Below are 27,994 nucleotides of genomic sequence, written 5' to 3'. Positions count from 1 at the left end.
TTGTCGATGGTCTGAAAACCCAGCCAGCTGAATGTTATTCATAACGTCATTCAGCCACGACTCAGTGAAACATAAGATATTACAGTTTTTTATGTCCCATTGGTAGGATAGTCTTGATCGGAGCTCATCCATTTTAATATCCAATGATTGCACATTGGCTAATAGGACTGATGGTAGTACTCACTCGCTGTCGGATCCTTACAAAGCACCCTGACCKACGTCCCCGATGTCTCTGTCTCTGTCTCTTATTCATGCGAATGACGGGGATTTGGGCCTTGTCGGGTGTCTGAAATGAATCCTTTGCGTTCGACTTGTTAAAGAAAAAATCTTCGTCCAGTACGATGTGAGTAATCGCTGTCCTGATATCCAGAAGCTATTTTCGGTCATAAGAGAAGGTGGAAGAAACATTATGTACAAAATAAGTTACAAATAACGCGCAAAAACACACACAATTGGTTAGGAGCCCGTAAAATGGCAGCCATCTCCGCCGGCGCCATCGTTCAAGGGGAGGGTCATGTGAAAATGTTTTTTTACGTTGGGGAGAGGAGTGCATTTTTTTCATGACACCTTGTGTTGGACCAGCCCCTCCCCCCCAGTAAATTTAGATCTGTCCCTTATTAATGAGCAATTTCCCTAATTGGGTAATGGAAACACTTTAACCACTACATTTTTATTCAATACTGTTGGTTTTTGGTATGACATCATTACATCTTGCTATTTTTATCAACACAAGATAGTTACATGGAAACACAGCCTAGCAGGCAATTGTTGTATCTATTTTCTATGCAAATTTTCTACATGTAAAAAATAAATCACTGGACAAGTTAATGGAAAGATAGGTAGTAGTGAGTGCAGCCTACCGAATCGCATTGGTTAAAGAGAGCCGTTCATTTGGCTCTCTAATTTGCATAGGCTACTGGTAGGCCTAGGCTTTTTGCCGATTGTCTGCAGATAAATTATTAAATAATTTGATGAAGATGGTGAATCACCACTGCAGGAACAATAGGTATTGGAGAGCCTCATTCTAGTCCAAATATGATCATTCAGGCCCTCACGGAATACAGGCATTAAAACAGAATTGAACAATATTCAAATATGTATTGACCTTAGTAGGGAATCAACTAAATGTATTGAAAATGTATTAGTTTGCCCAAGTTTATCATAAGATATGAACAGAATGCATCAGTGATTTGAATTTCCTGCAACTTTCTGGAGAAGCAACGAGAATGCCCCTGTCTGTGTGTGTGCGTTGCGCACGTCTACCACTTTGTGTAGACGTTAGCAATGATGCTAATGAAAACAGTCTTCTGGTAGATGAAAAAAAACYTTGTCAATTAAATGTTAACTACAAAGTAGCCTATGCTTACCTGGAAGAATTATATCATGATTATATTCATCATGTTTAAAATTCATTTGATTTTTCCCAGACCTCCAAATATTGTTTAAGCATTGTTGTGGATTTAGAACATCCAATTTTGTGGTTTTTCTAATAAAATAATAAAAACAGAAACCTGAAAAAAAAAAACTTTAATTTATTTTTCAATATAATTGTGGGCTATTTAATGAATTTTTCTGTTTTAATAAAATGCATAATTTGAAGACAAACATTGTGGCAATTAATATCTTGCAGTTAAACTGTAAATAAGTAATCTCAAGAGAAGACCGGTTCAATGTTAAAAAGGTTTATTGTTCTCTTACTTAGAAAATAGTCCTGATCATATAGGCCTAGACAAAGACAATATCAAAAACAACTAAYAATACACTGAATTCATACATTTTCAATAATTTAAATTGTAAAGTCATGTCTTTCTAAACAATACTACAACAAATTTTTCTAATCTGGGAGGTAAACTCGATAAAGTATTCAATCATTTTGCTGTGTATTTCAGATGGAATTCAGGCATTAGCATTTACCAGTCGCCACCAAAATAGAGCTCCTTCTGCAAAAAATGTATGAGAGGAAAAATGTATGAGAGGTACTGTGAGACTGTATGTTTGTGTGGTTATGCTTCCATCTAGTGGTGGAGGATGTTGGTTCTCATTGGCTGTCTTGTTGTTCCAGAGCCCAGATAAATACTGCTTGGTCTGGATCACCTCCGATCTAGTCTCCATCGCCATAGTTATAGGAATATTCATCTTTCAAAAGTAGGTACCCATTTTTTATTGAGATTCTATTATCAAACTTGATTTCCTTCTCATTTTGCTATGAGCAGTTGTATATTTGCAGCATACTTTACACTGCATTAATACTATATGTCTGCTTCACTTTAAAAGTTTAACAACTGTTGTGTAGTTGTAGAGGTCTGAGTCTACTTTGATCTCTGTGATGAGGTTTGTGCTACATAGCCTTCTGCTTCTCAACTGACTCTTCTGCTCTTTCCCTTTCACTGCCCTGCCTTTCTGCTCTCTCGCGTTCTCTTTGTTGACTGTCTCTCATTCTTCTCCTCATCACTGTCTTTCCATTTCTCTCCTTCTCACTATCTCTCATTTATTCCTTCCTCCTTCCTCTCTCTTTGCCTTGTTTGTCCTTTGTTCTGCCTGATCTGCATGCTACGTTTCTCTGCTGCACTCTGGCGTCTGTCAGCTATCATGTGATCAGGTAACTGAGGTGACTTCACTGGCTCATGTTGCTCCCTTGTTTTCTGTCTTATCTGTCTTCTATCCTTGAGCTTCTCGTGTGTCTCTAAAGTTCATGAACTCAGTGAACACTATAGGTTTCATTTTTCTTAATGTATTCATCATTTGTCAATGTTTTATCAATTCTAACAAGTAGAGGCTGCTGAAGGACAGCTCATAATAATGGCTGGAATCTAGTCAATGGAACGGTATCAAACACGTCATAAACATGGTTTCCATGTGGTTGATACCACTCCGTTGACTCCATTTCAGCCATTATTATGAGCCGCCCACCCCTCAGCAGCCTCCACTGATTCTAACGGTGTGTCTGACGGTGCTGTGCCTCTCTGTGCTGCACCAGGTGGAGGATGAGTGGCATGCAGAACTACAATCCAGAGCAGATCATGCTGAGTGCTGTGGCGCGCAGGCCCAGCCGGGATGTCAACATCATGAAGGAGAAGCTCATATTCTCAGGTACCAAAACACAGGAAAAGGGAAAAATGTGTGTTGCCAGCACCATGGTCGAACTAACTCACTTGACCTAATCAAGAATGGAAAAGAGTGAGGGTCAAAGTTTAACTCTTCTTTTCTCTCCTTTTTTAGAGGTAAGTAATGGAGTGACCAGTACAGATGAACATCTATATCCAGAGAATGGCTATGACATTGGGCAGTACAAGTGAGCTGTGTCTGTATACCTGGAAAATGGCCAGGACAATGGTCCATTCRGATGAACTGTCTCTATAACATGAGAATGGCTATGCCAATGTGCAGGAAGGATGAGTTGTCTCTGTACCTGTCTGAGCTGGTTGTGACAGCTACACTTATGACGGCATAACATGGTGACCGCAACATGCAGAATCACAATGGCTGCTACTGTAAACATGGATGTTTCTACCAACATGTCGGAAGTTTGAACTTTAAAAAGTTCTGAATGTTCAATATTTTGAAGACTGTTGACCTTGCTGGAGTGACTTTTTTAGAAGTTGTTCTGACGGATCATGGGATGTTTTTCTTTGCTAATTTGTTTATATAGCARAGGAAAAGCGTCCTGCTCTGTATATTGAGTTGAGTTTTTCTGTTATTTTATTTTCCCTCAGAGGATTTTCATGGTTTGGAGTTCTGATTGTATGATATAAGACTGAATTCACTAACATGTGTGTCCTCTCCTATCGATGTGTGAATGACATTTTGCATTATGGGAATGAACTGTTCTTGCATTGTCAAATCAAATCAAATTTTACTGGTCACATACATATGGTTAGCAGATGTTATTGCGAGTGTAGCGAAATACTTATGCTTCTAGATCCGACAGACAGTGCAGCAGTATCTAACAGGTAATACAGTTGAAGTCGGAAGTATAAATACGTCTAAACTCAGTTTTTCACAATTCCTGACATTTAATCCTAAAAAAAAATCCCTGTCTTAGGTCAGTTAGGATCACCACTTTATGAAATGTCAGAATAATAGTAGAGAGAATTATTTATTTCAGCTTTTATTTCTTTCATCACATTCCCAGTGGTTCAAAAGTTTTGGGTAGCCTTCCACAAGCTTCCCACAATAAGTTGGGTGAAATTTGGACCATTCCTCCCGACAGAGCTGGTGTAACTGAGTCAGGTTTGTAGGCCTCCTTGCTCGCACACGCYTTTTCAGTTCTGCCCACACATTTTCTATRGGATTGAGGTCAGGGCTTTGTGATGGSCACTCCAATACCTTGACTTTGTTGTMCTTAAGCCATTTTGCCACAACTTTGGAAGTATGCTTGGGGTCATTGTCCATTTGGAAGACCCATTTGCGACCAAGCTTTAACTTCCTGACTGATGTCTTGAGATGTTGCTAAAATATATCCACATAATTTTTCTTCCTCATGATGCCATGCATTTTGTGAAGTGCACCAGTTCCTCCTGCAGCAAAGCACCCCCACAACATGATGCTGCCACCCCTGTGCTTCACGGTTGGGATGGTGTTCTTCGGCTTGCCTTTTTCCTCCAAACATAACGATGGTCATTATGGTCAAACAGTTCTATTTTAGTTTCATCAGACCAGAGGACATTTCTCCAAAAAGTACGAACTTTGTCCCCATGTGCAGTTGCAAACCGTAGTCTGGCTTTTTTAATTGCGGTTTTGGAGCAGTGGCTTCTTCCTTGCTGAGTGGCCTTTCAGGTTATGTCGATATAGGACTCGTTTTACTGTGGATATAGATACTTTTGTACCTGTTTCCTCCAGCATCTTCACAAGGTGTTTTGCTGTTGTTCTGAGATTGATTTACACTTTTCGCACCAAAGTACGTTCATCTCTAGGAGACAGAACGCGTCTCCATCCTGGGCGGTATGACGGCTGCGTGGTCCCATGGTGTTTATACTTGCGTACTATTGTTTGTACAGATGAACGTGGTACCTTCAGGCGTTTGGAAATTGCTCCCAAGGATGAACCAGACTCTTGGAGGTCTTGGCTGATTTCTTTTGATTTTGCCATGATGTCAAGTAAAGAGGCACTGGGTTTGAAGGTATGCCTTGAAATACATCCACAGGTACACCTCCAATTGACTCAATTGATGTCAATTAGCCTATCAGAAGCTTCTAAAGCCATGACATTTTCTGGAATTTTCCAAGCTGTTTAAAGGCACAGTCAACTAAGTGTATATTAACTTCTGACCCACTGGAATTGTGATACTGTGAATTATAAGTGAAATAATCTGTCTGTAAACAATTGTTGGCAAATATTACTTGTATCATGCACAAAGTAGATGTCCTAAACGACTTGCCAAAACTATAGTTTGTTAACAAGAAATTGGTGGAGTGGTTGAAAAACGAGTTTTAATGACTCCAACCTAAGTGTATGTAAACTTCCGACTTCAACTCTATATGTTGCCATACTTCTGCTGGTTGTTCTTCTCATCGAAACTTCAGCCCAAACATATTTTGCCCTGTGTGCCATTCTCACCATAAATGATTTAACAGCTGCATTTCAATAATACATTGGTGTAACAATTGCTTTAATGAAGGAGAGCATTCAAGAAACTGACAGTATGCTACTAACTCTCAAAGAACTTTAACAAAATGTTAAATAAACCATAAATCAAAACTGTAAGATACAGTACAAAAATCCTTTAAACCCTCATTTAATCAACAAGCTCTCGCAGTCGCACATCAGAATTAGACGTTCATCCATGTTTCTTAAACATAAAATGTTGAAGTTATTCCAAACATCAAACGTCAAAGTGTTTAGTTACTTCTCTGTATAATTCCAAGGTTAAATTATAGGTATTAACTCTGAAGTCTTAAGGTTAGGCATTAACGCCAAATGGTTAAGGTAAGGGATAGGCTTAAAGCAAAATATCAAAAACAACTTTCTATTGCTGGATTCAAACATGTAACCTTTGGAGCCACAGGCAGATGCTTACGCTCATCTGCCATCCCTTCCACAATACCTACTTAAAGATAACAGCACTTACTGTTGCCCCTAGAGCCAGTTTCCACGTCCTCTCCCGACCTCCTCAGACATGTATGGACATTGAATACTGACTTGTATCATGGGTGACCTGCCTGTATTTAATCTCTCCCATTTCCACAGGCACCTCTTGTACTGTACACCCACACACAGTAAAGTTGACATTGCACATTGTGCTAAAAACAAAGCCTAGCCTACTGTGATGATTTCACAGGTCCAATGTCAGTGATTTGAAAGGCTTGGGATACATCATCATTAACATTTACAAACCAGCAGCCAAGCCAACTCACTAGAACAGGAAATTGTGTACAGTAGCTTCATGCATAACAATTGCAGTACCAGCCACATAGGCTACAGACACTAAATGCAGTATGAAAGCAAAGAGGAGTGCTCTTGTAATGCAAAAAAGGGCTTTTACATTAGACCATGATCTGGGTGAATTGCATCGATCCACATCGATCATATTTAGGTTAGGTCTGAGCCATGGGAGGATGATGGTGCAGTGCTGGCAGGTGGATGTCTGTCTCCTCCTTGCTGTTGTCTGAGCAGTCAGAAGGGATGTAACAGCCAGAGTCTCTGGGGCAGTCGTTCAGGTCCGCTTTAAATACTCTCAGTCGGGGACTTGGCTTCCTGGTTCAACTCTCCCTCCTGACCATCACCTAGAATGGAATGGGCATGGGGGCTTTGAGAACTTGTATTGATCTATTCAAAAGTAATGGCCACAGATATGCTCCCACAATATCAGAAATAACTTTTTTCATAGTTTCCTCTTTCTCTCCAGCACCGAAATATGCCTATTGTAGCTGGATGTTTGATCTTTATGTAGGCTGTGAAAGCTGTGAGACCCTGTTACATTTGCTTACCGCAGCGAAAAGTGAAGTTCAAAAGATAAAAAGGTTTGCATAAGCTTGAAAAACAAGATAGATAAGCTAGTGCAGCGCCCATACATACCACAGTGTCTTACCTCTGAAAATGACATTTCCTGTTAGTAGCTTGTCTTGTCTTGCACCACTCAATGTTGTTTCCTGACTCCGACTCTGCCTTTCCTTTCATGTCCTTCTAGTAACTGTCTCTTTACAGCCTATAAGCAGTGGTTTGCGTATTTGCAGTGTATATAGATTACATATACAGTACCAGTCAAACATTTGGACACACCTACTCTTTCAAGGGTTTTTCTTAATTTTTTACTATTTTCTACATTGTAGAATAATAGTGAAGACATCAATACTATGAAATAACCCATATGGAATCATGTAATAACCAAAAAAGTTTTAAACAAATTAAAATATATTCTTTGCCTTGATGACAGATCACCTGGAATGCTTTTCCAACAGTCTTGAAGGAGTTCCCACATATGCTGAGCACTTGTTGGCTGCTTTTCCTTCACACTGCGGTCCAACTCATCCCAAACCATCTCAACTGGGTTGAGGTCGGGTGATTGTGGAGGCCAGGTCATCTGATGCAGCAATCCATCACTCTCCTTCTTGGTCAAATAGCCCTTACACAGCCTGTAGGTGTGTTGGGTCATTGTCCTGCTTCAAAACAAATGATAGTCCCACTAAGTGCAAACTGGATGGGATGGTGTATCGCTGCAGAAAGCTGTAAAGCTGTAAAGCTGAATTCTAAATAAATTATTACAGACAGTGTCACCAGCAAAGCAACCCCACACCATCACACATCCTCCTCCATGCTTCACGGTGGGAACCACACATGCAGAGGTCATCTGTTCACCTACTCTGCGTCTCACAAAGACATAGCAGTTGGAACCAAAAAGCTCATTTGGACTCATCAGACCAAAGGACACATTTCCACCGGGTCTAATGTCCATTGCTCATGTTTCTTGGCCCGAGCAAGTCTCTTCTTATTATCGGTGTCCTTTAGTAGTGGTTTCCTTGCAGCAATTAGACCATGAAGGCCTAATTCATGAAGTCTCCTATGAACAGTTGATGTTGAGATGTGTCTGTTACTTGAACTCTGTGAAGCATTTATTTGGGCTGCAATTTCTGAGGCTGGTAACTCTAATGAACTTATCGTCTGCAGCAGAGGTAACTCTGGGATTTCCTTTCCTGTGGCGGTCCTCATGAGAGCCAGTTTCATCATAGTACTTGATGGTTTTGCGATTGCACTTGAAGAAACTTTCAAAGTTCTTGAAATGTTCCGTATTGACTGACCTTCATGTCTTAAAGTAATGATGGACTGTCATTTCGCTTTGCTTATTTGAGCTGTGCTTGCCATAATATGGACTTGGTCTTGTACCAAATAGGGCTATCTTCTGTATACCCCCTATCTTGTCACAACACAACTGATTGGCTCAAACACATTAAGAAGAAAATAAATTCCACAAATTTACTTTTAACCAGGCACACCTGTTAATTGAAATACATTCCAGGTGACTACCTCATGAAGCTGGTTGAGAGAATACCAAAAGTCTGCAAAGCTGTCAAGGCAAGGGGTGGCAACTTTGAAGAATCTCAAATATAAAATATGTTTTGATTTGTTTCACACTTTTTTGGTTATTAAATTATTCCATGTGTTATTTCATAGTTTTGATGTCTTCACTATTATTCTACAATGTAGAAAATAGTAAAAATAAAGAAATATCCTTGAATGAGTAGGTGTGTCCAAATTTTTGACTGGTAGTATAACACAAATAGTATAACACATCTTCTTTAGCTAGCCATGGCCAGTACAAGATGGCTGATATCCTGTTATTTACACACACTGTGAGGTGAACGCAATTAATGTTACATTCTGAAATTCACTTCTTGCAGTGATATTACTTTGTTAATACAGACAGTCTTTACTGRGTCTTCTATATGAATTCAATTACTTTCTGACTGAACCCCTTTTGATTTGAATGAAACCCTCCATCAATAAATACATCAAATAGGACCTAAGCTACAACATATATTATGAACAAGAAAAAAATCTAAATCTGCCGATATTAGATAATTGACGTGAAGGCATAATCCTTGCTCCGGCCAAAAGCTATGCGACGCCCATGGACATTAGTTTATTCTCCGCAATGAGTCTGGATCTGAGTACCTCCCCGACAATTTCTAGAATGGAAATCTATTCTAGACTGTCTGATTGGTCCCAGAAACCGATGGGTTAGGCAAGAGCAAGAACACACGTGGGTTTAGCGGCATTTTGAAAATGAGTCATTGGCTTCGATACTCTGATTGGTTAGAGATGATCCAATTGCTAATGACATTGTTTTGAACAACCCCCCACATTTTGACATCACCCCAAACAACTTAAATGATGGCAGTCTCAGACTGAAGTACAGTGCCTAAGGAAAGTATTCAGACCTATTATTAGTATTACATTAGCCTTATTCTAAAATTTATTTTTTTATTTTTATTAACTCAGCAATCTACATACAATACCCCATAATGAAAAAGCGAAAACAGTTGTTTAGACATTTTTGTAAATCTCTTAAAAATAAAAAACAGAAATACCTTATTTACATAAGTATTCAGACCCTTTGCTATTAGACTCGAAATTGAGCTCAGGTGCATCCTGTTTTTTCTACAGCTTGATTGGAGTCCACCTCTGGTAAATTCAATTGATTGGTAAGGTACACACCTGTCTATATAAGGTCCCACAGTTTACAACACAAGTCAGAGCAAAAACCAAGTCATGAGGTTGAAGGAATTGTCCATAGAGATCTGAGACAAGATTGTGTCGAGGCACAGATCTGGGGAAGGTTACTAAAAAATKTCTGCAGCATTGAAGGTCCCCAAGAACACTGTGGCCTCCATCATTCTTAAATGGAAGAAGTTTGGAACCACCAAGACTCCTCCTAGAGCTGGCTGCCCGGCCAAACTGAGCAATCGTGGTAGAAGAGCCTTGGTCAGGGAGGTGACCAAGAACCCGATGGTCACTGACAGAGCTCCAGAGTTCCTCTGTGGAGATGGGAGAACCTTCCAGAAGGACAACAATCTCTGTAGCACTCCACCAATCAGGCCTTTATGGTAGATTAGCCAGACGAAGCCACTCCTCAGTAAAAGGCACATGACAGCCCACTTGGAGTTTGCCAAGAGGCACCTAAAAGACTCTCTGACCATGAGAAACAAGATTCTCTGGTTACCAATATTTAACTCTTTGGTCTGAATGCCAAACGTCACGTTTGGAGGAAACCTGGCACCATCCCGAAGGTGAAGCATGGTGGTGGCAGCATCATGCTGTGGGGATGTTTTTTAGCGGCAGGGACTGGGAGACTAGTCAGGATCAAGAGAAAGATGAACGGAGCAAAGTACAGAGAGATCCTTGATGAAAACCTGTTCCAGAGTGCTCAGGACCTCAGACTGGGGTGAAGGTTCACCTTCCAACAGGACAATGACTCTAAGCACACAGCCAACATAACGCAGGAGTGGCTTCGGGACAAGCCTCTGAATGTGCTTGAGTGGTCCAGCCAGAGCCTGGTCTTGAACCCGATCAAACATCTCTGGAGAGACCTGAAAATGGGTGTGCAGCTATGCTCCCCATCCAACATGACAGAGCTTGAGAGGATCTGCAGAGAAGAATTTGAGAAACTCCCCAAATACAGGTGTGCCAATCTTGTAGCGTCATACCCAAGTAGAATCGAGGCTGTAATCGTTGCCAAGGGTGCTTCAACAAAGTACTGAGTAAATGGTCTGAATACTTATGTAAATGTAATATTTCATTTAAAAAAAAAWTGTTTTAACAAATTTCTAAAAACCTGCTTTTGCTTTGTCATTATTGGGTATCGTGTGTAGATTGATAAGGAAAAATAAACAATTCAATCATTTTTATAATAAGGCTGTAAAGTAACAAAATGTGGAAAAAGTCAAGGGGTCTGAATACTTTCCGAATGCACTGTATGTAGCGAACGACAGAGCAGCGGGAGAATTCCGTTAGAGTCATCAGGCAAGGGGTTTGCAAATGGGGTCAACTTTGAGCACCTCTATTTTCTAAATCTTTTGGCATTCAGGTCCAAAAAGTAACTTTCTTACTACTTCTACTTCCAGATGTGAAAAACTCACTTTCATAAGTGGAACTGCAAGTTCCCAAGGTCCCAAATTCCCAATCACATGTGAAAATCTAATTTGCATTTTCAAATGTAAGAAAACTTCACATGTGAAAATCTCACTTTCACATGTGGCAGTGAAACAGTGTTATTMTCCTTGCACATTACTACTTAGCCTACCTGAGTATTATAATTTCAAGTGTGTTAAAGATAACTTTTTATTATTTCTGAGCCATTCATTTGGACTGTTACTGCTGCAGGCGCATGCCTCTCTTCTTCATACGTTGGTCAGTGACCATTGGAAGATGCCGAATGAAAATAACAGGTAAGATAGCTCTCTGAGTCTCCAAATTGTATCCTTTTTTACGGTTTCTACGCAAGGTTACATTTTCAAAATCTAGAGATAACATGTTTAACTGTCATTTTCAATTTCTAAGTTAAGTTTTGACGAGTAAAAAAGGTGCGATTTTTACCATTTACATGAGTTTAGCCAAGCTAAGTAGCTAGCTAACTAACTTTTGTATGCAAGTCAATGAGAAAAAGATGGCGTCTCAGATGACTCCTTATTTATCATGTTTAACATGTAAACATTTGGTTAATCAGTTAACTCAATCACATTTTATTGTGATTTATCACATTGTCTGAAAGCGTTCAAAATACACTGAAAACATTCAAAATACATAATCTATACAGCTAAAAACAACAATGCAATCTCAAAACAAGTTAACATTGAGGTTAAAGAAAATGTGCTCATTAATGAAACTAATTTTGCTAAATGTTACTTTGGACAAAATCAAGACATTCTTACAATGCTTTTTTATAAAAAAAATCTTACATTTGTGCAAATTCTGAATTTGCGATTAATCGGGATTTGTGTTGACCCTCTTAGTCTAATGGTCAACACGTTGGCTTCACTTGTGGGACGCCTGGGTTCTAATCCTGACAGTTATAAAAGTACATGTGAAATGTTGGAAAACCACATGTCTGTGTCATGAAAAATGGTCATGTGGAACTTCACGCATGTATGCAAACCACATGTGATTTGTTCATGTGAAAATCCATGTGAAATGTCACGTGTCCAAARACCCAGTGTTTTTTCTTATGTGTTTTTATTAAGGGTATCCTGTTATCATTAGCCTCTTTACTTGTGTACCTGATACCACAGCCCTGATACAGCACATCCGCTGATGGTATACCCTTCCTTACCTGCTTTGGCGATCTGTATACATATGCTGAATACATATGCTTTTGTCAGAACTAACACTATTGCGCAACACCTAAAGGAGTTTGGGTTTCTATTGGTTTCAATTATCAATTCTGATGCTTTTTAAATTTATTTTACTAGGCAAGTTAGTTAAAACTTCTTCTTAATAGCGGTTTTCACTTTGGGAAAAAATCGTGCCCAAATTAAATGGCCTCGTACTCTGTTCTAGATCATACAATATGCATATTATTATTACTATTGGATAGAAAACACATTCTAAAACTGTTTGAATTATATCTGTGAGTAAAACAGAACTCATTTGGCAGCAAACTTCCAGACAGGAAGTGAAAATTCTGAAAATGGGGCTCTGTGTCAGGGCCTGCCTATTCAACTGGCTTATATTTATGGATCTGTATGCACTTCATACGCCTTCCACTAGATGKCAACAGGCAGTAGAAGGTTGAATGGGGTGTCTAGCTTGATGTGAGGCCGAATGAGAGCTTTTGGAGTGACAGGTCTGCTCTTTTGTCAGTTTTCAACTGCGCACAGGGGAGCTCCACATTGTCTTCTGAAATGCGTTACGTATACACGACGAAATGCTCCGGCTCTGATTTTATTGGATACATATGAGAAAAACATCATAAAGTAGGATTTTCAACCGAGTTTGACCAGTTTATTCAACGTTTATTGGGACTTTTGGAATTTTTCGTTCCAGGCGCAACTATTTCTTGGACATGTGCCCTCCACATGGCTAGCCAAAGTTGCTAATTCGACAGAAGAAATGGACATTCTAAAACCAAACAACGATTTATTCTGGAACTAGGACTCCTTACACAACATTCTGATGGAAGATCATCAAAAGTAAGAGAATATTTATGATGTTATTTCATATTTTTGTGTTTTATGTTGGCTCCAACAAGGCAGAGAATTGTAGGGCGCTGTCTCACAATATTGCATGCTGTATGTTGTACTAAAGTTATTTTTAAAAATCTAACACGGCGGTTGCATTAAGAACCAGTGTATCTTTCATTTGCTGTACAACATGTATTTTTTAGTAAAGTTTATGATGAGTTCTTTGGTTAGATTAGGTGACTGTCCAAAATATCTCCAGACAATATGGTGCATTGTGGCTACGTATTCACAATGTAAAACCACGATTTGTAGCTCTAAATATGCACATTTTTGAACAAAACATAAATGTATTGTATAACATGATGTTATAAGACTGTCATCTGATGAAGTTATCCAAAGGTTAGTGATTAATTTTATCTCTATTTCTGGGTTTTGTGAAAGCTATGTTGGCGGTGAATAAATAGCGTTGTGTGTTTGGCTATTGTGGTGAGCTAATATAAATATATATTGTGTTTTCGCTGTAAAACACTTAAAAATCGGAAATATTGGCTGGATTCACAAGATGTTTATCTTTCATTTGCTGTACACCATGTATTTTTCATAAATGTTTTATGATGAGTATTTAAGTATTTCACGTTGCTCTCTGTAATTATTCTGGCTGTTTTGGTGCTATTTGTGATGGTGGCTGCAATGTAAAACTACGATTTATACCTCAAATATGCACATTTTCAAACAAAACATAAATGTATTGTATAACATGATGTTATAAGACTGTCATCTGATGAAGTTGTTCAAGGTTAGTGATTCATTTTATCTCTATTTGTGGGTTTTGTGAAAGCTACCTATGCGGTGGAAACATGGTGAAAAYATGGCGTTGTGTTTTTGGCTATTGTGGTGAGCTAATATAAATATATATTGTTTTCGCTGTAAAACATTTTAAAAATCAGAAATGATGGCTGGATTCACAAGATGTTTATCTTTCATTTGCTGTATTGGACTTGTGATTTCATGAAATTAAATTATATGATATCCCTGTCGCGTTAGGCTAGGCTATGCTAGTCAGCTTTTTTGATGAGGAGGATCCCGGATCCGGGAGGGAGACTCGTTAGAGGTTATTAAGAACAAATTCTTATTTTCAATGACAGCCTAGGAACAGTGGGTCAACTGCCTTGTTCATGGGCAGAATGACAGATTTGTATCTTGTCAGCTCGGGGATTCAATCTTGCAACCTTTCGGTTACTAGTCCAACGCTCTAACCACTAGGCTACGCTGCCGCCGGTTGCATTCCACCTGGAAATTTAAGTAGGAGGAAGACTACCCTAACTCACTTTGGGGTTCTTGGAGGCACTCGATGGCTGCCATGAGAAGATGTCTGTGTTCAGGATCAGTCACATTGAGTTCCATCAGATACTTCTCCTTCAGCTCTTTCAGGTCATCTACTGTTTGATAGCCATTCAGGAGCAGTGAAGAGGCATACTCCTACAATACATATAAACAATACCAATCTGTAAGCAAGTTGCCATGTTGCAATGAAAAACGCAACTAAAACCAGTCTATTAGCACTGTATTGACATCAGAAACATATTGTTCCCTAAAGATGCAATTTATCTCGGGATTTTTTCCAAAGAATCCAGGAAACCTGTTTTTTTGCAAGGGATTATTTGTAACCACTGTGAGGAGACAGACAGAGAAGAGAGAGAGAAAGAGAGAGTCAGTCTACCTCCAGATTGAGGCGCTCTAGGAGCTCCTGTAGCGTTTTGGGACGGGGTCTCCTGCTCTTCCAGTGTGTCCTCATCTTCTGAGGCGTTTCAGGAACCTTCTCTACTATGAGGTCCACGTAGATGAACTTAAAGTTTCCCACCTTGTTGTTCAGCATGCCTGTCCATGTACCCATAGGAGGCTTGCTGATTATCTCAATCACATCCCCCACCTGAAAGAAGAATTGGTTCTTTTACTTGAGAAATACTGTACATGTAATAGGTCTACACAGCCTACTTTGCAAGACATTGGCTCGATCTCAACTGCTTAAAAATCCAGGAAGATGTGTGGAATGACAGGTTTGACATTTGAGAAAGAGGCTATCTATAACAATTCATCATAATATGTTATATTATACTACATTCACAGCAATATTTCAGTCAGTCAGGAATCAGGATACAACTGGTTTAGTCAAGTAGGCTAATTACCTTAAGTTTAAGTGATTCCGTGTCGTAGGGACTGGGGACAAAGTCTGTGTGGACCCGGGCTCTGCCACAGAACTGGCCTGTGTAGGGCAGCTCCTCATCCAGCCTCAGACTGTCTCTGTTACTGAAGCCATCTGACCCACTGGTCAACCCACCTGGGGAGCAGCACACAACACAGTTTGATTGGTAGGAGACCGACATCATGTTGTTCGGCTTCACATCAATATTTACAAAGACAAAGCCAAATGTGTTACACAGAGCATTTTGGGTACTGTAGTACATCATGCTACATAGTGAGGGAGTTTTCTGCTCCTTGATGCAGTGGATGTCTATTCATGAGGATTTATGCTGGTCTAATGATAGCCTACTTACTGATTTGAACATTAAGTTATGAAAGGTATGGCAGTGAGTGAAACATTGTCAGTTTAGACTTTTGACTGATTATGTTTGTCAGGCATCCTTATTGGGTTAATCAAGGTCCAACAACATGCCTTAGTACAGTTGAAGTCGGAAGTTTACATAGACCTGAGTCAAATACATTTAAATGCCGTTTTCACAATTCCTGACATTTAATCCTAGTAAAAATTCCCTGTCTTAGGTCAGCTAGGATCACCACTTTATTTTAAGAATGTGAAATGTCAGAATAATAGTAGAGAGAATGATTCATTTCAGCTTTTATTTCTTTCATCACATTCCCAGTGGGTCAGAAGTTTACATACACTCAATTATTATTTGGTAGCATTGCCTTTAAATTGTTTAACTTGGGTCAAACGTTTCGGGTAGCCTTCCACAAGCTTCCCACAATAAGTTGGGTGAATTTTGGCCCATTGCTCCCGACAGAGCTGGTGTAACTGATCAGGATTGTAGGCCTCTTTGCTTTTTCAGTTCTGCCCACAAATTTTCTATGGCATTGAGGTCAGGGCTTTGTGATGGCCACTCCAATACCTTGACTTTGTTGTCCTTAAGCCATTTTGCCACAACTTTGGAAGTATGCTTGGGTCATTGTCCATGGAAGACCCATTTGCGACCAAGCTTTAACTTCCTGACTGATGTCTTGAGATGTTGCTTCATTATATCCACATAATTTTTCTGCGCTCATGATGCCATGTATTTTGTGAAGTGCAACCAGACCCCTTCCTGAGCAAGCAAAGCACCCCCACATGATGCTGCCACCCCCGTGCTTCACGTTTGGGATGGTGTTCTTCGGCTTGCAAGCCTCCCCCTTTTTCCTCCAAACATAATGATGGTCATTATGGTCAAACAGTTCTATTTTTGTTTCATCAGACCAGAGGACATTTCTCCAAAAAGTACGAACTTTGTCCCCATGTGCAGTTGCAAACCGTAGTCTGGCTTTTTTATGGCGGTTTTGGAGCAGTGGCTTCTTTCTTGCTTAGCGGCCTTTTGGGTTATTTCAATATAGGACTTGTTTTACTGTGGATATAGATACTTTTGTACCTGTTTCCTCCAGCATCTTCACAAGGTCCTTTGCTGTTGTTCTGGGATTGATTCGCACTTTTCGCACCAAAGTACGTATATCTAGGAGACAGAATGCGTCTCCTTCCTGAGCGGTATGATGTCTGCGTGGTCCCATGGTGTTTAATCTTGAATACTTTTGTTTGTACAGATGAACGTGGTACCTTCAGGCATTTGGAGATTGCTCCCAAGGATGAACCAGACTTGTGGAGGTCTACCATTTTTTCTGAGGTCTTGGCTGATTTCTTTTGATTTTGCCATGATGTCAAGTAAAGAGGCACTGGGTTTGAAGGTATGCCTTGAAATACATCGACAGGTACACCTCCAATTGACTCAAATGATGTCAATTAGCCTATCAGAAGCTTCTAAAGCCATGACATAATTTTCTGGAATTTTCCAAGCTGTTTAAAGGCACAGTCAACTAAGTGTATGTAAACTTCTGACCCACTGGAATTGTGATGCAGTGAATTGTAAGTGAAATAATCTGTATGTAAACAATTGTTGGCAAAAATGACTTGAGTCATGCACAAAGTAGATGTCCTAACCGACTTGCTAAAACGATAGTTTGTTAACAAGAAATTTGTGGTGTGGTTGAAAAACGAGTTTTAATGACTCCAACCTAAGTGTATGTAAACTTCTGACTTCAACTGTAGATTGGGTTCCATACTTAGATTTTTATCAACCACAATGTGTAGCATGCTTTACTGTAATGCAGAGTAAGCGAAAATTGCATTAGTAGAGAGTGAAAGGGAACTTAATTAGTTCAGTAAGGTCTTGGCTGTGTGCCCAAGGAGCTTACTGGAATTGCTGTGTCCACTGTTGAGACAGTAGATACTTTCAAGGGAGTGACTGGACACTCTGTGTCCTTTTGGAAATGAATGGACACCATTAACAATATCCCCTTCTCCTTCTTCATCTCTCTCTGTCCCGTCAACCTACACAGTAAAAAACAACATAAGGTCACGTTTTATTATTTTCTTTGCCCTCCTTTTCTTCTTATGCTGTTACTCCCCATCTCATCTTATCTCACAGCATGGCAGTTGAGGAGGAAGAACAGGAAAAAGCTAAACCAATCATAGGGCTGGGTCAGGCCAGGGCTCTAAGCTATTCCGTGTTTAATTTCTCATGTGCCAAAGCTGCTCAGTATCCCAGGCAGTTTTTGTAAGGGCACAGAAGAGCTCCTCTCCTCTCTTCTGCCAAGAGTCCTTAATCCACACAGAGCTGCCTTGCCATTTATTACTGAGACTTGACATGGCCAGGAAGTGTGTGTAATCTACCATAGGCTCTGACTCTTTATTACACAGCGTGTCTATTCCTATAGTTTGTGTGGTCTTAGTATTTTCTACATACTAGCCCATACCTCTGCATTTGGGCATCCGCTTTCTTTTCGTTGAACTTACATTTCATTCTTTTGACTTTTATCCGAGGTCTGTGGTACACTGAATGTTCAGGCCTGATCTGTATGACACAATGTGCTCTGCTCACTCACCATTTCCTCTGACAGGGCTTTGGCATAATTCCTGCCCATCCTCTTCATCATCGTCAGTGAGATGGCCTTCATCTTCTTCCCTATACCTCCTGATCTGGTCTGGTCACCACTGTCAACCTGCTCTCCCTCTGCAGACTGCACGCACATTAACACACACATTTTGTTACATAGTTGACATGCTTAAACTACGATACAGCAATATACAAAGGCCAAAGTTAGCGTTTCAGAAATATTGTGTGTTATCTTTTTAATGTTGAGTCAGCCCCGCTGACTTGAAACATGTTGTTTCAACAAATGTCGAAAACTAATGTTGAAACAATGAAGAAAGTTTACAGTGTCACTTATAAGGAATTACTGGTTGAAGTAGCCGACAAAATCAGACAGATGCTTCACGTACCGAAGAATCGCCATTTTCCTCTGGCTTCACTGGGGCTGGTTGGTGTCGGAAGGTGTCAAATCGGCCAAAGCTGGTGGAGCGCTGGGTGAGATGGGAGATTAACGGATTAAAATGTGTTTTGGATGGTAACAGCAGGACACATGTTGTCTGGCTGCCGTGTTTATGTAGAACTCCGAGCAGTCATGTCTGTAGGCCTAAACCCTGTAAACCATCTAATCTGCTGTTCTTCTGGCCATGTATTTACATAGTACTGTCTGTATTACCATCAGGCTCTATTATGCCATTTTATCCACCGGACTAAGACTTTTCTTGATCTTTTTTGTACTGAATTGTATCTAATGTTGCATTTGATTAGAGTTGGATTTGATGATGTAACTGCAGTTTCAGTTTGGACTCATGAGCATTATGAGAACTACTGTACAGTAATGGATGAGTGCTGAGTGGCGCTCAGCTTCACTGCAGCTAATGAGGTTTGYATCAGTTATGGTCGGCCATTTTCCATAAATTGATGTCATGTAAATGTATATCTTATGCTAAATCAATACATTGAATATTATAGTATTTTGTTATTATTTTGCTACTTTATTTGTTCAGTGTTTCCCCCCCCCAAAAAAACAACAACAACATTTGGGTAAAATTGGGTAGTGTATCAGCTGTTTTCTTCTTGTCATGTCAGTCATTGCAGACCTTGGAGATCTATTTATAACATCAGAAATGTCCAGATCAACTATATCATGTCAGCTAATGTTTTTTAGCTAGGTTGTTTTACCCACTGATTTTGTTGTAATGTTTGAGTCACTCAGATATCACATGAACACTAATAAGAAATGACAAAATGTGTAGAATTGCAGGAAATTTGCTTTTAAATGGCAAAGAAAATGACATCTGTCCATGGCAAAATGGATAGAATTGCAGGAAATAAGCTTTAAACATGTACAATTATCTCTCCGCAAACAAAAAGGGTGTGAACCGTTTATGCCATGGTCAGTGCTTGTGGCCATAGAGATACACGTGACGTGTGGGGAGAACCACTGTTCTAGCACATTCTAGTCCTCCTGATCTCCCTAAAACATGTAATCTAATTGAAAGATAATCGGCAAAAGCGTCATTAAAATGGAGAGAGTGTGAAAAGCAATGGTCCGTTGTTCACTGGCGGCCCATTAGATTAATTCTGAGGCTCTCGCCCAACATCTGTTACATTAAACCCTGGCTTGTGGCCCAACACTGACTATCTGACCATTACTGAACCGTGAACCTTGGCCGGCTGCAGTCACCGTCACCTACTGGGGAAAGCTAATGATATCTAATAGAAATAATGGTCAAATAGCAAGTGCAGCAAATGCTAGTATTTATTTTATAATGAACTCAAATCTTTTGAGTGAATCTTCATCTTTAATATCCTGCCCAGTACATCACTGGGGCCAAGCTTCCTGCAATCCAGGACCTATATATTAGTCAGTGTCAGAGGAAAGCCCATAAAATTGTCAAAGACTCCAGTCACCCAAGTCATAGACTGTTTTCTCTGCTGCCGCACAGCAAGCGGTAGCAGAGCACCAAGTCTAGGACGAAAAGGCTCCTTAAGAGCTTCTACCCCCATCCATAGGACTGCTGAACAATTAATCAAATGGCCACCGGACTATTACATTGACCCCCCCCCCCCCCCCCCAACTGCTTTGTACACTGCTGCTACTCGCTGTTTATTATCTATGCATAGTCACTTCACCCCTACCTACTGTACATGTACAAATGACCTCTAACCTGTACCCCAGCACAGTAACTCGGTACCGGTTCCTCCTGTATATAGCCTCGTTATTGTGTTACTTTTTATAATTTTTTACTTTAGTTTATTTGGTAAATATTTTCTTATTAACTCTTAAACTGCACTGTTGGTTAAGGGCTTGTAAGTAAGAATTTCACGGTAAGGTCTACACTTGTTGTATTCGGCGCATGTGACAAATGAAGTTTGATTTGATGTGCATAATACAGCCCAATGTTTGGAAAAATATGCCTTAGAGTGTTTCAATTTATTGTAATACACGCAGTTAAAAAATGTCAAGCAAAATGCCCAACGARTTAGACAAAATATTGTTTTTTGTTATTACTTTCGATAGTAGCAAATCGAAAAGCAAATTTTACCCCCCAAAAACCTGACAACTAAAGGATCTCACCTTTGGTTTTGTCTTACTCTTTGGGTCTTTGTTTGAGACGTTTGACGGTTTCCTCTGAAGCATTGTGCTGAATCTGAATTACCGCTGGACACTTTTTATTTTGGATAAACAACAACTGTGCTGTAGCCTATTCGACCAATCATCATATCAACAACCTACTGTACCGCAACAGTTGTGCAGAGCAGGGAAGGTACATTTCCTCTAAGTCAGGCAGGATGTGACTATATCTACACAGTCTGTTTATCTGTAATCAAAGGCATGAATGTGTTGTACCTTTAGGTGGAAGGTGTAAAGTTTCGTCAACAAGCTGCATAAACTGAAACATCTTCAGTGCACCAAGAAAGCCTCATTGATGACTGCTGGATTGTTGTTGTATGGTAAAATCATTTTATGAAAGTTGAAAGACTATTCAATCAATGTCCCAAACTGTTGCCTACATGACACTTTTTGACAACGCACCAAGTTAAATGCAACTCACTGTAACCAGTAAAACTACTGATGAGGAAGTGGTCAAGAGACCGGTGAACACAGGAAGGGGTGAATTCCACAAATCCTGTATATTGCCGTTTCAGCTCTATTACCTCACTAAGTTAAATCATTGTTAAATGAATACAAAATATACACCCGTTCACAAAATTGTTTTGCTCCTACAGATAGTGAGTCGTGTGGCCGTGGCTTGCTATATCAAGGCATTCAGTTACTGTTCGATTGAACTTTAGAATGGGCAAAACGAGTGACCTAAGCGACTTTGCGCGTGGTATGAAACAGATGGCCTCTTTGGCGTTTTACGCACGACAGTGTCTAGGGTTTTCCGAGAATGGTGCGACAAACAAGTCCTGTGGGCGAAAACACATCTTTAAGAAGAGAGGTCGAAGGAGAATGGCAGGAATTGTGCAAGCTAACAGGCGGGCCACAAATGTCACGGATCCCTCTGGAACTTTCATTACGCACACCTGTCCCCTATTCCCAGTGATTAGTAATTGTATAAGTGTGCCCTTGGTTTACCAGTGTCCTGTCGATTATTGTTACAATGTCCGTCGGTGCGTGTGAGTACCTGTGCTGTGTGTTTTGGCTTTCGTRCCATTGTGGATTTCCCAGATGATTACGGTTCATGTCCCATGTGTTAATCATTGTGCGCGTGTGTTATTTATTCGAGGTACTCCTCGCTCTTTTGTTTGGTTTTCTACCCTGTGTTTTGTATTGTTTGGTCTTCGTCCCGTGCATTTACACGGCATGCCACGGCATGCGCCTTTCTCCCGAATCATTCATACCAATGTGACAACAAACTGGCAAATAACGGTGCAGTCCAACAGTGTTGTGCAGAACGGCATCTCGGAACACACAACTCGTTGACCCTTGTCATGGATGGGTTATTGCAGCAGACGACCACACCGGGTTCCACTCCCATCTGCTAAAAACAAGAAAAAGCGGCTCCAGTGGACACGCAATCACCAACACTGGACAATTGAGGAGGGGAAAAACATTGCCTGGTCCAACGAATCGCGGTTCCTGTTCCGTCATGCTGATGGCAGAGTCAGGATTTGGCGTAAGCAGCATGAGTTCATGGACCCATCCTGCCTGGTGTCAATGGTACAGGCTGGTGGCGGTGGTGTAATGGTGTGGGGAATGTTTTCCTGGGACACGTTAGGTCCCTTGATACCAATTGAACAATGTTTGAACGCTACACCTTGTAGAATGCATGCCCCAAATAATTCAGGCTGTTCTGGAGGCAAAGGGGGGTCCGGCCCGGTACTAGATGGGTGTAGCAAATAAACAGGCCTTAAGTTTGCCTGAATAATAATTGTCCCTGTGTAGTGTTCAATCACAGCAATTMTTTTGTATAGAAATCATAATGCTTAATAAAAATGGATATCAATTTATTTGGCAGGGTTAAGTGTGCCCTACAAAGCAATAATTTCTTAGGACACACCAGTACCACACTATCATTCATAGGTTCTGATTATGGCCTTGTGGGACGATACGTCAGTTAATCTTTAAAGAATGATAAAATCATTAGTTTAGCTTTCACCCTAGAATTTTAGCGGTTTTGAATTCATAAGATCTATTCTGTAAGAGGCAGGCAGGCAGCTCTGTCTTTGCTTTTTGTGACGAGGTGCATCCATGAGAACTCACCGTTGCTATCAGTCTTTCCATCATCTAGTCCCATCTGGCTTCCCTTCTTCACTCTCACTAGCCTCTGGAACCTCTTCAGCATTCCCTTAGATTCAGAGATGTCAGCCTCCGCATCACCAGTCTGCAGCAGAATAATATGGGTAGGCTTTCAGTGTCCATAATATCAGTGTGCATTATGTAATGCCTAGTACTCTCAAGTTGTCAAGTGAAAACTTCACATGCCATGAAAGTCGACACCTGACGTCTCTTATGCTTATTTCAAGGCCTACTTTTACCTCTTCCTCTTCCTTACCCCTACCACCCTGTCAAACCTGGCCAGCAGAGCAGTAGGCCTATCTATACCTCATGGTGTCTGTCCAGCACAGGAGGTTGGTGGCACCTTAATTGGGGAGAATGATCTTGTGGTAATGGCTGGAGCGGAATTGGTGGAATTGTATCAAATACATCAAACCCATGGTTTCCATTCCATTTGCGCCATTCCAGCCATTATTATGAGCCATCCTCCCCTCAGCCTCCACTGCTGCCCAGTCACCTGAGGACTTCGTTGATCTGTTGGTTGTAATTCAACTTGCGGGGTGAAGGATGAGGGACAAGGAGGTTATTATGCCACACCACAATAAAATGCAAGGTACATTTCACTTTATAAACACATGTATGCCAGCACCAGCAATGGCTTCTGTGCCGAAAATCTCAAAAAGATATGACCAAATACAGAAGAACCATATAAATGGACACTATGTGTAATAACCCATGTGTGCTCGCATCATCCCCCTTGCCTGTTTGGTGGGTATAGTATAGAAGCACAGGGAGGGCTTGCTACATCCCGTCTGGTCTCACAAACAAACAAACATGTCCTTACAGACACAATGATCAACGTGTCACGTCCAGACAAACACACACACAAACACAGAGAGACTGATCCGCGTGCCACTCAGGGGCCATATGGGTGAGGGATTACCATGGCCATGTGCTGCCATCTGCACTGCATTTCTAATAATTATCATTGTGCTGTTAAAGGGATTTCTGCTTCTGTGTCCCTCAGGAGATTTTGCTAATGCCATAGAGCATTGATCTTCTCTCCAATCTACAATGGCTGTGTCATCTATTATACACTACAGTCAGTATTTAGCACTTCATGAAACGATAGGCAAATCGATATCTTTGCATTAATTGTGTATATTGTTGTATACTTGTATATTTAAGTCAGTGGTGTAAAATACTTAAGTAAAAATACTTTAAAGTACTACTTAAGTAGGTTTTTGTGTATATGTACTTTACTATTTATATTTTTATCTACTTTTACTTTCAATTCACTACATTCTTAAAGATTGTTTTTTTACATTTTACTCCATACATTTTCCCTGACACCCAAAAGTACTAGTTACATGTTGAATGCTTAGCAGGACAGGAAAATGGTCCAATTCACCCATCAAGAGAGAACATCCCTGGCCATGTCTTGCCCTTGAACAGATGCAATTTGTGGGTCATGGACTCTACAAGGTGTCGAAAGCATTCCACAGGGATGCTGGCCAATGTTGACTCCAATGCTTCCCACAGTTGTGTCAAATTAGCTGGATGTCTTTTGGGTGGTGGACCATTCTTGATACACACGGGAAACTGTTGAGCGAGAAAAACCCAGCAGCGTTGCAATTCTTGACACACCCAAACTGGTGAGCCTGGCACCTACTACCATATCCCATTCATATCCCTTCTGTGGGGGGAAACTCATTCTGATTGGCTTGGCCTGGCTCTCCACCGGGTTTGTCTGGCTCCCAAGTGGGTGGGCCTATGCCCTCCCAGGCCCACCCATGGCTGCGCCCCTGCCCAGTCATGTGAAATCCATAGATTAGGGTCAAATGTATTTATTTAAATTGACTGATTTCCTTACATGAACTAAAACTCAGTAAAATCATTGAAATTGCTGCAGGTTGCGTTTATATTTTTGTTCAGTATATTTTATATTGTCACATAAAATCTACCTCCCTTTCTTGTGGCAAGCTTCCCGTTCCTTCCCAATTACCTCCCCATTATCTCTTTCCAGGAGTTCAAACTCATTTTTGTGAAATCCCTACACGAGGTATCATAAMATTGTTATATTGTTATATATTATATTTGCGAACTTGTTCTGATAGCCTTTCGTTAAAGTTCTCCATGTTTGTTGTGAAGGAAGTTTTCAAGGATGTGAGTTTGTGTTTATACAGGATGTACTGCCCTCGCCTACCATCAACCAATCATGTCAATGCGGAGTTATACGGAGCCCTATGCATTGTTACAAAATTTGGGAGCTTGATTTTCAGAGTTCAGCTTGATTTTCCCTCCATGGGCTCCACAATTGTGTCACACCCTTCCTCCATACAGTGTCTCCGGACAGCTTGAATCAGCTTTAAGACGAGGCGCGCTATTTGCCTCGTTTGGATGCTTTCTCTTGTGCAATAGAAGCCTAGCTTCCCTTGGCACACACTTTGTAGGCTGAATGTTTTTACAATTATGGTGTTTTTAAGAGATGTCCCTTTCCATTCAAATGGCGTGTGCACAGTGCACTGTTTGGATGCTGGACTTGAGTAGATGAAGCTGAAGCATTTAATGCGTTGAACTATCATTATATAAAATAAACACACTTGCATCGATTAAGGTTTAAAATGTTATTGCCCCCCTAAACTGGGTCTGTGACCCACCTTGGCCACCCTATACAAAATGTCCTGGACACGCCACTGGATACACCATCAGTTTCCATGGGCATGAGGCCTCTGGTCACTCCTGCTAACAATAACACTCACCATGTCCTGCTGGTGGCTGTCGGGGGCTCATAGTTTGGATTCCAGGCCTCGAAATTCACCCCCTGTGTAACGATGTTCGTCTGAGGAGGAATGAGTAGACCAAAGCGCAGCGTGGTACGTGTTCATGATGTTTATTATAGCCTGAACACTGAAACAAAAACAAAAGTGGAACAAAACCCAACAGTTCTGTCAGGCACTCAAACAAAACAGAAAACAACTACCCACAAAACACAGGTGGGAAAAGGCTACCTAAGTATGGTTCTCAATCAGGGACAACGATAGACAGCTGCCTCTGATTGAGAACCACACCCGGCCAAACACATAGAAATAGACAACATAGAACAAAAACATAGAATGCCCACCCCAACTCACGCCCTGACCAACCAAAATAGAGACATAAAAAGGATCTCTAAGGTCAGGGCGTGACACCCTGCATAAACAAAATAACAATCAGAGATGATTGATAGTAAAATCAAAGTTTAATGAGTTACATTCATACATCCCCAATCTTTCTAGTGAAAACCACAGTTAGACCTAATGTTCAACATGGCTCTACATAAAAGGCCATTTACATATTATTCATTACATTGGTAAATTTGTCCAAATCAGACCTAATCATTATATTTAACTGCTGTTCATTTTTCCTAATTGTATCTCAACTCACAGTAATGACCCGAACGTGACACACAGGCTACGTATTTTTATGCACGCTCACTCAACATTTTGGTGGGATGGAGCAACAAGACACATGCAAACATGGAGCGTCCAAACTAAATTGGAAATTGAAATTGAATGAAATATTCCAAAATGTATTTCTCATTCACCTCAGTTGATCAACAAACACATAGCCTATTAGCTATACAATTAGCCGCTAAACATTAACTCACATTAACTATAATTTAATACATACAGAGGGATCTGTTAGCAGAAAAATATATATATTAACAAAAGTTAAACAAATATGTTTGCTTCACAGAACAATTTATTTTGCATTTTTACTGCAAATTTCCTGCAATTCTACACATTCTTTACACGGCGTGGGGAGAATTTATTTAAGTTTTAAAGCAAATTTCCTGCAATTCAAAAAAATATCCATGACTTATGACATGTTAACTTAATATGATATCTGAGTGAGAGTGACTAACAAAATCAACGGTGCCACCTGGAGGTTAAGGCCCTTGCGCACATTCCCTCCGTACCCGGTCAATAATTCAGCCATGATTACATTTGAAAAGTTCAGTACTTCTAAACCAACATTGAATTTTTGGGATAGAGCTAAACTACACTTGGTATTTTGTCCAACAGCTGATAATGATGATACAGTATTACCTGAGTTGTGGGATATTTTTCTCTTCTTTCAGAGTTCAGTTGCTCCACTGTGTCCTCTGCTGCCGACACGCTTCTCTAACAAGGACCTCGACCCATCTCTGAGGAACCACAGGCAACAATGCAAGGTAAGACCACCTTTCTTTGGTACAATATGTTTTCAGTGACACACATACACACACCAACATCTTGACTTTGGTTCTAGATGTGCAGGTAGTGGCAATTTTTTGCATGTAAATCTTTGTGGAGCAAACTCAATCAATTTCTTTAGATGCATGCCAGTGAAGCCACTACACAACACTAAACAATACATTAAATGCTCTAAATATAACGTTGACAAACGGTGCCCACAAATTGTTAGGGCCTACATAAAGCAGTCCCGACAGTGGAGCTTTCCATTCAGCACCATGGAGGGAGGCTGTAACGGCTTTCTTCCTGGGATGAAGGAGAGGACCAAAACGCAGCGCGGCTTACGTGTTCCAACCGCTCGATTTTATGTAAATGCAGGATTTCACTCGTCTCGCAACGGACTGACGGAACAACAAATACAAGATATCATGTGAAAACCGAAAACTAGTCCTATCTGGTGCAGAACACAAAGACAGAAGACAACCACCCACAATCCCCAACCACAAACAAGCCACTTTCATATATGAATTCTTCAACTCCAGGGACATACGTCTGACAATAGTTGCACCAGCTGTCTGATTGAGACACTACCTTAGGCCTGAACACAGAAACAGACAAACGACTAGACACACAACTTATAGAATGCCCACCCACTCACATCCTGACCATAACACTAAACCAAGCAAAACACACTCAAGAACTATGGTCAGCGACGTGCAGTACCCCCCAGAGTCCTGAGGTGCGGACTCCGGACGCACCCTAAAACTCCAGGGGAGGTCTGGGTGGGCATCTGTCTGCGGTGGCGGC

General features: G+C 40.6%; 2 protein-coding genes across 9 annotated transcripts in view; one reads left to right on the top strand and one right to left on the bottom strand.

Moving 5' to 3' along the window:
* The window catches only part of LOC111981578 (glycerophosphodiester phosphodiesterase domain-containing protein 5), a 70,355-nt gene extending 61,684 nt beyond the window's left edge, over positions 1-8,671 (top strand). For all 6 annotated transcript variants that reach the window (XM_024012909.2, XM_024012908.2, XM_024012907.2 and 3 more), the window contains 3 exons: positions 2,063-2,145; positions 2,978-3,090; positions 3,220-8,671. In XM_024012909.2, the coding sequence (XP_023868677.1) occupies positions 2,063-2,145; positions 2,978-3,090; positions 3,220-3,296 (273 nt within the window). In that variant the 3' untranslated portion in view covers positions 3,297-8,671. The remainder of the gene's footprint in view (positions 1-2,062; positions 2,146-2,977; positions 3,091-3,219) is intronic.
* LOC111981935 (SAM domain-containing protein SAMSN-1-like) lies at positions 5,056-26,230 on the bottom strand. 3 transcript variants are annotated; one of them, XM_024013432.2, is made up of 9 exons: positions 25,733-26,230; positions 22,956-23,076; positions 18,655-18,735; positions 18,258-18,392; positions 17,568-17,703; positions 15,299-15,450; positions 14,833-15,042; positions 14,441-14,591; positions 5,056-6,722 (listed from the first exon to the last, which is right to left on the bottom strand). In XM_024013432.2, the coding sequence occupies exons 2-9, from the start codon at positions 22,977-22,979 to the stop codon at positions 6,664-6,666; spliced, it is 948 nt and encodes a 315-aa protein (XP_023869200.1). In that variant the 5' UTR covers positions 22,980-23,076; positions 25,733-26,230; the 3' UTR covers positions 5,056-6,663. The 3 variants fall into 3 exon arrangements, with proteins under 3 accessions (XP_023869200.1, XP_023869199.1, XP_070305522.1); XM_024013431.2 differs by lacking the exons at positions 22,956-23,076; positions 25,733-26,230 and adding an exon at positions 20,823-21,020; XM_070449421.1 differs by lacking the exons at positions 5,056-6,722; positions 22,956-23,076; positions 25,733-26,230 and adding exons at positions 7,056-7,144; positions 20,823-21,020.
* Between the last annotated feature and the right edge of the window lie 1,764 nt (positions 26,231-27,994).

This window comes from Salvelinus sp. IW2-2015, linkage group LG20 (genome assembly GCF_002910315.2).
Source record: "Salvelinus sp. IW2-2015 linkage group LG20, ASM291031v2, whole genome shotgun sequence".
NCBI classification, from domain to species: domain Eukaryota; kingdom Metazoa; phylum Chordata; class Actinopteri; order Salmoniformes; family Salmonidae; genus Salvelinus; species Salvelinus sp. IW2-2015.
This window is presented reverse-complemented; position numbering and strand designations above follow the sequence as displayed.

Bases quoted from the DNA above. Each gene is read 5' to 3' on its own strand.
- LOC111981935 (XM_024013431.2), bottom strand. From the start codon at position 20,885: ATGCTTCAGAGGAAACCGTCAAACGTCTCAAACAAAGACCCAAAGAGT. The intron at 17,704-18,257 runs GTGAGTGAGCAG...TTTACTGTGTAG, and splicing joins AAGCCCTGTCAGAGGAAATG to GTTGACGGGACAGAGAGAGA. The intron at 6,723-14,440 runs GTGAGTTAGGGT...ATTCCATTCTAG, and splicing joins GTGCCTCCAAGAACCCCAAA to GTGATGGTCAGGAGGGAGAG.